A 10,156-nucleotide genomic window follows, 5' to 3' on the forward strand; every position below is an offset into this window, starting at 1 on the left:
CAGAGAACTGCTGCTCCAGTCTGCTCCCACTTCTCTGCTCGGCCGGTTTTCTTTTTGAAGATCATGAAAACTGTTTCAGAGAAAATGTAGAAAAGAGTATAACGCTAATGTTTGAGTAAATGTATTTATGTCAGATATTAACATGGAAATGCAATCCAGCAACAACCAACCAGAGAAAATTATCACAGAATAAAGTCGGTTTATTGTCAAAGAAAAGATTCAAAAATGAATTTGAATTAACTTAAGTACAGGTTTTAAATGTAAAACATTTTCTCATGAAATCATAAGTTTATTTTTCAAAACTGCTTAAATGACGTAAAACAAAAAAGGTTTTTGACACTAAAGTTACAAATTTTCCAAAACTATTTTCAAAACAGATTTTTAGAAAAATATTTTAACTTGCTGGTTTAATTGTGAAAAACTCAAGACATTCTTAAAATAAAGCATTACATTTTTTTACATTTTGATTTGATCTTTTAAATCTAAATATTCAATCTTTTCAAAAATTCCAGCTTCTTCTCTGGTCAGCGGTTCTGTCGTTCTGAGGTTCTGTGGTTTCACATCCTGTTGCTGAGAAATTAACATTTAAATCATCTGATTATTAAACTGAAGTTGAGTTGCAGGTCCAACTCTGAAATAATCCTTCAGGTTTTCTTTTTCTTCTTTTTGGTTTCTCCTGGACCCTTTGGGTTCTGTTTTTTCTTCCAGGTCCGACATTTGTGCCGCCTCTTCTTCCACACCTGCCTCCCGCAGTCGTCACACCTGTCAGGTTTCTGCTTCTCCTGGACGTTTGTGTTCGAGTGCTGCCTCCCGCTGCTCCAGGTCCCAGTTCCTGTCTCAGTCTCGGTCTGGTTCTGGTTCTGAAGGGGACTCTTCTTCAGGTGAGTCTGCAGGTGAAGCTTCAGACTATCTGCAGCGTCGAAGCTTTCACCGCACATCCCACAGACGAGCGACGCCTCCTGCAGGTGAGATCTGACGTGTCTGAACAGGAACCTGCGAGCACTGAATTTTCGGCTGCAGACCCGGCAGGTGAAACTGCTTTTGGCTCCACGACGCTTCGGTGTGTCTGGAGCAGGTCTGGGACCAACAGAGTCCTTGTTGTAGTCTTCGCTGTCCTCAGTGTCCGAGGACGACACCAGAAGGACATCTTGATCTGGACCTCCTGGTCCCGGTCTGGCTGACGGGCCCAGGTTCTCACCTGACGTCACTGCACACCTGGAACTATAGGTGAACTTGATGATGTCAGCCTCGTCCAGGTGGAGCTGCTCTTCGTCCTGTTCCTCTTTAACCTGTGAAGGTTCTGGGTCCTGGTTCTGTTGCTGGGTCTCGTTCTTGTCCTCCAGAGGAGCTGCATCTTTACTGACCATCAGCTGCTGCGTGAAGGCATCTGCAGAAAAACACACCGATCCCACAATCCAGGAAATCATGTTATTTTACTGACTGAATATTCTTGTCATAAATACCAATGGATAATCAATGTTCTAATCAGTGTTCTATCAGCTGCAGTACCAGCAGAGTAAACTGACCAAACATGGAAACACACTGATGTGATTTCTGCATACAATATCGTGTTTAAATATATGAAGTCTGAAGTTTAACAGCTTTAATGTGCAGCTGTCGGTTTTCAATAATCTGCTGCATTTATCAGTAAATAAACACATTAATCAGAATCATAAATACTTTATTGATTCCTGAGACGAAACTGCTTAAATGACACACATCTAACAGTTTTCTACCAGCATTCCTGTCTTTCATCATTTCTGGTCGTAGCGCTACATACATTTCAATGTTCCTCATTGTTCTCCATTAAAACAACCTGCTGACTGAAGTAGCTGCACACGATCATTTCATTTTGTACAGAAGAGTCACACAACGCATTAAATGTCCACACACTGAACACACACACACTGAGTCTGAAGCAGAAACTCTGAGTTAACAAAGAAAGTAGAAAACCACCTTCATGACTGGAGTTTTAGTTTTGTTGAGAGTCTGGATATGTTGACCTGGCTTCATAGTGTAGCCCTCAGGTTAGCAGTGCAGCATCAGTTAGCATGGCAATCTAACTCAATAGCGTCTGTCACCATGGAGATCTGACTTAGCATTGTCAGTTACCATGGAGATCTAGCTCCACAGCATCAGCTATCATGGAGATGTAGTTATGCAGCAACAGTTACCATGGAGATCTATTTGTGCAGCATCAGTTACCACTGAGATCGAATTCCACATTTAGTTACCATGGAGATCTAACTCCGCATTGTTAGTAACCATGGAGATCTAGCTCCACATTGTTAGTAACCATGGAGATCTAGCTGGTTAAAAGACCTTCCTGACACTGAAGACTCTGACTAAAAGCTCATCTCGCCTCGTAATAAACCCTCTGGACTCAGGTGAGACTCACCTGTGGACTTCAGATCCACCAGTGGGCTGCGGAGCGCGCAGAGCAGCGCGTGCTGGCGGGAAATGACCTCGTGATTCAGAGCTGCTTCCTGCTCGTATTTATCGATCGTTTTCTCAAAAACCGCCAAAATCTCTTCGGCCGCCGCGTGCAGCCGCTGAGCGACGAACTGCCGCATCTTCTGGACCCGGGACATGTTCACACCGGAGCCCGGACTCAACCGGAACACAACCTGAATCAAGCTGCTGGAACGTCTGTTGCTAACAACTAACACAACAAAAGCCGATCTTCTTCCTCTTCTTCTTCCTCTTACTCTTCTTCTTCTTCTGGGAGATGAGCGGCTGGCAGGAGAGGTGTGCTGCTGCCCCCCACAGGTCACTAGTAGAACGGCACAGACAGTTAAATCCCGATGACGGTAATGTCAGAGTTTATTACGTATTGATTGTTTCCACTGATTGATCTGCACGTACAGCAGCCCTGTCATGAATTTAATATAGTATTATGTAAAATATGAAAGAGAAATAGTTGCAAAAAATATGAGGAACATCTGAACATGACAGCAGCACTCAGAAACTGGAGCTGCAGGTTCATCACAGCACCTGAGTCCAGTTTGAGTTTCTCAACTTTATTGAAGTGAATCTGTGCAACTTGTAATGAAAACTAAAGAAAATGCAGAGAACAGATGATGACTATGAAGCGTTTAATACAAAGAAAATAAGCACAGAGATTCACGAAGATGTTTCGTTTCGTCCAGCTTCTTCTTCATCATTTACTTCTTTTTCTTCACAGACATCTTTTTCCTGCACAACAGAATACCAAGACATTGTGTGACAGTTTACAGCAGCAGTGCATAATACTACCTGAATATGAAGTGATTCTACACTGGATGAAATCACAGTAATCAGATTATTTCTAAGATAAACAGCAGAGTATTGACTCTGATGAACAACCAAAAACAACTCCCTTTTTAAAAATGCAGGTTCCAAAGTTAAATTCTGTGAACCAAAGTGAATCCAGCTGTGATCAGTGAAACTAAACTGAGTGCAGCTGTGATTTCCAACCAGTCTAACTGATGAACATGGTTCTAAAATTAGCTGTGAACAGCAGAACTTTCTCAATTTTGGACCAATGGACTATGTCTATCTATGTCTGCATTATGGCTCCACATGGAAAAGTATTGAACAGAGGAAGTGAAAAATAGCATAAAAGCCATAGTACCACTAATCAGGGCTCCTAAAATGATTCCACAAACAGTGTACAACTTTCACAAGCTGTGATAAAACAGACAGCAGCTGCTTCAGACTTGGTACAGGAGTTATGAAAGGAAATCAGAGTTTGTGTGAAGCTCAGACAGTGTGAAGGACACTTCAGAACATCAACCACTATGGATGGAAGACAAGAACAATAGTGGTTGCTGCTCAGAACTAAACTTCCAGATGAAAGTTTCCTGAAGAACATGAGAAGTAGCCTGATAAATGTTGGAGCACATTCTTTGGTCAGATGAAGATAAATTAGTTGGACTCAGATGGAGACCTCAGACCAGCATGTTTGGTGTGAACCTGACCAGGACTACCACAGGGAATCCTGACAGTGAAGCACGGAGGTGGAAGTGTGATGAAATGAGGCTGCATGAGTGACTCACCCTCAGCGCCTCCTCCTCCCTCCTCTCCCTCCTCTTTAACTCCGCCTCCACCTGGCTGTAGAAGTCGCTCTCAGCTCTGGTGATCAGCTGATCGGGGTCATCCTCGCCATCCTCCCGTCCAATCTCCTCCTCTCGGCTCTGCTCTGAGCGACTCCTCTCCTTCAGACGGATCTCTCTCTGTCGGGCCTCCAGGATCTTCTCTCGTTTTGTCTCTCGTTCAAACATCTGCAGAGGCAGCGAGTCAGTGGAGGAGCACCCCCTGCTATTTAACCGTCTAACCCACGCTGATGTCATCACAGAGATGCAGCTCTCAGAATCACTAGCAGCTTAGATAGTAGCATATATGAAATACATTTTTATAGGAGCTGCTGTTGTTTTATAAGGAATAAAAATATCTGTTTTTATTACAGAATCATTTGGGCATTAAAATCTCAGTATTTAAACACCAACCAGATAAGGTTCACTCTGTTTTCTTGTCATTGGACCAGTGTTACCTCATTCTGTTCTACACAAACTCAGCTACCAAAAACCAGCTTGCAGCTCAGCCTTCTATTGTTTGAAATTCAATGCATCAAATCACTGATGCAACCAATAGTTATTTTCATTCCTGATAAATCAGAAGACTGTTGTTTTTTTTTGCCATAAAATGCAATAAAATCATGCGTTCTAATTTTACAGAGAGCAGAGTGACATCTTAAAATATTCAGATATTCAGTTTATGATCACATCTGACAGAAGGAGGCAGCAAAAGTCAACAATTCAAAAATTGCTGCAAGTCTGGAGTCCCACAATGAAGTTTGATGTTTGATGTCTGCGTGCAGTGCCAACTTCATCTGACTGAACTAGGTCAAATTTTGAAAATATAAAATGGATTACATCACATTTCATCATGAGATCCATTCCTAGATGGTTTTGACTGAGACTTCAAAGTTATTCAGAAACTTTAAGTAGTTATTTAGGATGGAGCTGGTTAAAGTCAAGGTTTAGTGTGTCGGTGTCTCTTACAGCAGCCAGCAGACTCTTGTCATTCTTCTGGAGGGTCGACAGTTCAGAACAAATCTCCAGCAGCGTTGTTTCACCCTGCTGAGAGCCACAGGCCACCAGACGGCCATTGTCTTGAACACGGAGGCTGTACAGTGCTCTGTCACACACCTGAGGACGACAGCAGCAATGTCAACAACAGATGAAAAAAACTCCAAACCAGCGGATGTACAGACGAGATTGCGGCACCTTGAGACTCAGCATGGGATCACTCTGTTTGAACAGGATGTCCCACACTTCTAACATGCCGTCCATCTTCAGGGTGAAGAAGACTGAGGGTCGTACTGGACTCCAGCAGGCATCTGTCAGATACGACATCTGGTACCTGGAACACAAAATGACAGCAGGCGAATCCTGAGTGTGAGGTAATTGAGCAGGATGGTAGATGAGCCGAAGGACAGACTGGGGGGACGTGAAACAGGACGAGGACAAGATGACAAAATATGTGGATGGATCGAACAGAACGACCAAATCAGATGATGAAATGAGATGATGATATAAATCTAAATGAAATAACACAAATTGAAGTTTAATATGATTCAACAAGATAAAAGCTGATGAGATAAATCAAAGTTAAAATGACTGAAAGATGAGACAATCAGACTAAAGACGAAGACTCTACAGACATCATATCTTCAGTGTGGATTTAAGTTCTGTTCTCATTTCTGCTTTTATTAGAGGTAAGACTGTCAAACCAACATTCTCTGAGTCCTACTTGGTGCACATGATGGACGACTCCTTGATGTCCTCGGACCAGATGCGAGCCGTCCAATCCCCCACGGTCAGGAAATTTTTGGGGAAGAAAGGGTTCCTCTGCAGGGCATAGACTGGACCATGGTGACCGTCATATGTACAGACGATCTTCTCTGTCGGAGTCTTTGCCTTCCGGTTGCAGGAGACGACCAGGCCCTGCTCTGTCCCCACCATGAACTTAGTCGGCTGCAAATATCGAGGACGAGATAGGCTGAAGGGTTGAGACAAGGAAAGAGTCTGTTCCTGAGGACAGTTACAGACAGACAGACTCACCATGGTGGCCTCAAACTCCAGAGAGATCGCTCCTAAAGCCCGGTTCAGGTTCCCCTCCCGAGTCGGGTCCAAAACCAGGCGCTCTGTGGGCTCGCTTAGCCGCCGGGCATCCCACCAGAGAACCTGAAGACACATAGGGACACTTTATGGTCATACAGGCTTGTTCATTATGAATCTAGCTGGTCATCATCAGTCTACCTGTCCATCATCACTCTACCTGTTCAACATCAGCCTATTTGTCCATCATCAGTCTAGCTGTCCATCATCAATCTACCTGTCATCATCAGTCAACATGTAAATCATAAATTACCTGTCCATTATCATTCTATCTGTCCATTATCATTCTACCTGTCCATTATCAGTCCACCTGTCCATTATCTGTCTACCTGTCCATTATCTGTCTACCTGTTCAACATCAGCCTATTTGTCCATCATCAGTCTAGCTGTCCATCATCAATCTACCTGTCATCATCAGTGTACATGTAAATCATAAATTACCTGTCCATTATCGGTCTACGTGTCTATTATCAGTCTACCTGTCCATCCGTGGAGGCAGAGAAGGCGTCTGTCCCGGTCTTGGACTGCAGCCAGATGATCTTATAGACTGGATCTCTGTGACTATGTTCCACAGAAGATAACTCCACCGGCTGGCTGCCTCTCCGGGTGTCCCAGTACACTGAAACAAGCACACCTGCAGGTTAATGAACCAAGCGATACACAGAATGTCTGCCAGTCAACATGCACCTGAACCCACCAATCTGTCCATTGTAGCTACCTCCTACCAGAGTGTGGGGATCTTTGGGGTTGTAGTCCAGACAGACGAGGGGTGATGCTGGCTTCAGGATCAGCTCTGGTCGGTTTGGGTTCTCTGAAACATGAAACATCCAGCAGTGAGCCAAGTGCACTCAGAACCAGTTCAAACCACATCCAAAACCGAGGTATAAGTCCTGTCTGATATGTCATAGAGACAAAAGTCCCATTTGACGTTTCCATCCCCCAGATGTTCCGGTTCTTGGTGACTTACCCACGTCCCAGATGTACGAGTCTAGGCTCATGTCTCTGGAGGTTTTCTGGAAGTCAAGGCAGGAGTAGGCAGCTGCCAGCTTCCGACCACCATCAGGATGCCATGACAAGCCTGTGACAGTACGTCTGACTTCATTAGGATCTCTGGAGAGACAGGAGGAACATCCAATAATCAATGATAGAAATTGATAGATCTGCTGATCGATCAGCTGGGTGTCAGCAGTACCTGAATACGTTGATAGTCTTGGCAGATGGTGGCTCTGGACTTTCTTCTACTTCCTCCCAGCCATCAAAGGGCTCTTGGTAGATGTCCACGGCATTGTTCTGTCTGCTACAATATTCAGTGACCTGGACCACATAATGATGTCACATAGTGCACAGTGACATCACACACTGGACAACGAAATGACTAAAGTAGACTCAGATGGACGGATGAGGATCTTACACTGCCCAGCTGTTGGATGCTGTTCAAGTAGCTCTCATCTTTCTCTGCTTTCTTCCTGAAACGGATGGTTTGTTCCATGTCAAGGGGGTTGATGTCTTTGGGCCACCCCCCTTCCACATGGTTTACTCCATGGCTGTCGGACTCGAAACGTTCAGTGTTCACCTGAAAAAAAAGAGCAATACCTGAGTCCCACCTGACCTGAACCACACAATGTCACCTGAAAACAACAGGTATGTTCCTGATCATGAGGCATTTTGTCTTTTAGACCAAAACTGAAATCAGCAGTGTTTGTCTGTGTGTGTGGCCCTGCGATGGACTGGCAACCTGCCTTCGTCTGAGTCAGCTGAGATGGGCTCCAGCACCCCCCGCGACCCGAGTGAGGATAAAGTGGTGTATAGAGAATGGAATGAAATCAGCAGAATGCTTTGAGTTATTTCTGCTGAAACTCATCATTAGAACAGAAGAGTTTATCTCTGGGTTAAACTCTAACATCAGGATGCACACAGATGTCTTCTGCAGTGGATTGTTTTTCCAGATTTCATTAACATTTTGTTCTTTTTCACAGATATTTGTAATATTCTTGATATTTTATTGATGTTTAAGGGATTTTTAAAAAAAACATTTTCTTAATGTCCTTACTTTGCGGATTTTTCATCCAGATATTTTGAGCATTTTCTTTTCATTATTATAATGTATTTATAATTTTTTTTAGATCTATTTATTTTGGATATTTAGAGACATTTAATCGCTTCAATATTCTAAAAAAAAACAACCCAAAAAACAAACAAACAAACAAACAATTTCCTCATTTTAGACAATTAACTGTTTTACTGTGAGGCAGATGATGTTTGTAATTATTCATTATGTTTAATAGTCCATCCAGACAGCAGCAGATGGAACCAGAACATCTGCTGGAGCTGGTCGGGTTTCTCAGTTCATAAAGGGCTTCAGGTTAATCTGATTTCTCAGCTAAAGCAAGAAAAAGTTAAATATATCCCCAAAACATTAAAGACTCAGAAGCTTTAGAGTTTAAAACCAGCATCAGGGTTTAACTGAAATCAGAACAGAGCTGTCTCCACCTTTGATTAACTTTAATTTCCCGTTTTTTAATGGATTTTGGATAATATCTAATACTGAGTTAAGTTTTGTGTTGTTTAATGCATTTTAGGTAGTTGTTTTTTTCTGGACCTGCTCAAGAACAGCTGGTGACTTTACCTTCACAGACTGATTCCAGTTCATATCTTACAAGGTATTATTTACCTGGTGCTCGGACACCTGCCTGCCGGCCTGCACCGCCTGGTCTTTGTGGTTTCTCTGGATGAAGTTCGAGGCGAGGTTCTGATCCGGAAGAATGTCCGCCAGCAGCTCCGTGGGTCGGTCCCACAGGAGACACTGGCGGCCGAACTCCTCCCGGTCCTTGGTGTAAACATGAACGATCTCCATGTCGAGACACGTTCCGCTACACCGACGTGAAACCGAGTCCGGTAACAACCGAAGCAGAACTTTGTTTCTCCTGTTTGCAGTTTCCCAGCAACGACATCAACGCCACCGTATCCTAGCAACAGCGGCGGGTTCTCCCCCCCCTATGGAATGAACTTTATTTAAAGCGGCAATTTACAGTAGGTAAAGTTTGAGCAGCTCGCTACATGTTTTCGGTTACAAGGAAGGAATCTGTGCATGTTGTGGACTGAAATCAGTTTAATGTTTTAAAGCTGCTGATTTCGTTTGCGATTTGAAGCTGAAGCTGATAATAATGTTCATTTTTCCCCACAAAGAACCCTGCTGAGGTGAACATTACTGCGACTATTCAGCTTTATTCAGATCCTCCTGATTAACTGTTTTGCACATTCATAATGTTACATTTAAAATGCAGTTTGTCTTCAGATGTCCACAGATGGATCCTGAGTGACATCAGGACAAACATTCTGTACTTTAATGTGAGCACAAGAACCTCACCTGAACAGTTTCTACAGTTACATATATCATTTCATTTAGCAGATGCTTTTATCCAGCGTGATATACACTACCAAACAAACGTTTGGACACACCTTGTTTAATATTTTTCTTTATTTTCACGACTATTTACATTGTAGATTCTCACTGACTATGGATGCACACAAATGGAATTACATAATCAACAAAAAAGTGTGAAATAAGTCAAAACATCCATCCATCCATCCATTCTCTATACACCGCTTTATCCTCACTAGGGTCGCGGTGGGTGCTGGAGTCTATCCCAGCTGACTCGGGCGAAGGCAGGGGACACCCTGGACAGGTCGCCAGTCTGTCACAGGGCTACATAAACAGACAAACAAATACATTCACATTCACTCCTACGGACAATTTAGAGTTATCAATTAACCTCAGCATATTTTTGGACTGTGGGAGGAAGCCGGAGTACCTGGAGAAAACCCATGCATGCTCAGGGAGAACATGCAAACTCCATGCAGAAAGATCCCAGAATCCCATCTTCTTGCTGCAAGCCAAAAGTGCTAACCACTGCTCGACTGTGCAGCCCAAAGTCAAAACATGTTTTATATTATGGATTCTTCCAAATAGACACTCTTTGCGTTGATTCCTGCGT

At 43.3% G+C, this 10,156-nt stretch overlaps 1 protein-coding gene across 2 annotated transcripts; it reads right to left on the reverse strand.

Annotated features, from left to right (window-relative positions):
• Positions 1–112: 112 nt before the first annotated feature.
• Positions 113–9,208, reverse strand: dnai2b (dynein, axonemal, intermediate chain 2b). Of its 2 annotated transcripts, none has more exons than XM_051955709.1 (13): positions 8,833–9,208; positions 7,573–7,734; positions 7,354–7,475; positions 7,129–7,271; positions 6,880–6,972; positions 6,641–6,780; positions 6,105–6,227; positions 5,794–6,017; positions 5,268–5,403; positions 5,043–5,189; positions 4,038–4,262; positions 2,399–3,195; positions 113–1,387 (listed from the first exon to the last, which is right to left on the reverse strand). In XM_051955709.1, exons 1-12 carry the CDS (start codon positions 9,013–9,015, stop codon positions 3,124–3,126), a joined length of 1,770 nt encoding a protein of 589 aa, XP_051811669.1. In that variant the 5' UTR covers positions 9,016–9,208; the 3' UTR covers positions 113–1,387; positions 2,399–3,123. The 2 variants fall into 2 exon arrangements, with proteins under 2 accessions (XP_051811669.1, XP_022061422.2); XM_022205730.2 differs by having other exon boundaries at positions 6,859–6,972; positions 8,833–9,205.
• Positions 9,209–10,156: the final 948 nt, after the last annotated feature.

The sequence above is a fragment of the Acanthochromis polyacanthus genome, chromosome 11 (genome assembly GCF_021347895.1).
Source record: "Acanthochromis polyacanthus isolate Apoly-LR-REF ecotype Palm Island chromosome 11, KAUST_Apoly_ChrSc, whole genome shotgun sequence".
Taxonomy (NCBI): Eukaryota; Metazoa; Chordata; class Actinopteri; family Pomacentridae; genus Acanthochromis; species Acanthochromis polyacanthus.

Excerpts from the sequence above, each read along its gene's own strand:
- dnai2b (XM_022205730.2), bottom strand. The coding sequence starts at position 9,015 with ATGGAGATCGTTCATGTTTACACCAAGGACCGGGAGGAGTTCGGCCGC. Across the intron at positions 6,228-6,640 it reads CTGCCTCCACGGATGGACAG|GTTCTCTGGTGGGATGCCCG; the intron begins GTAGACTGATAA and ends ATGTGTCTTCAG. Across the intron at positions 6,018-6,104 it reads TGGAGTTTGAGGCCACCATG|CCGACTAAGTTCATGGTGGG; the intron begins GTGAGTCTGTCT and ends CGATATTTGCAG.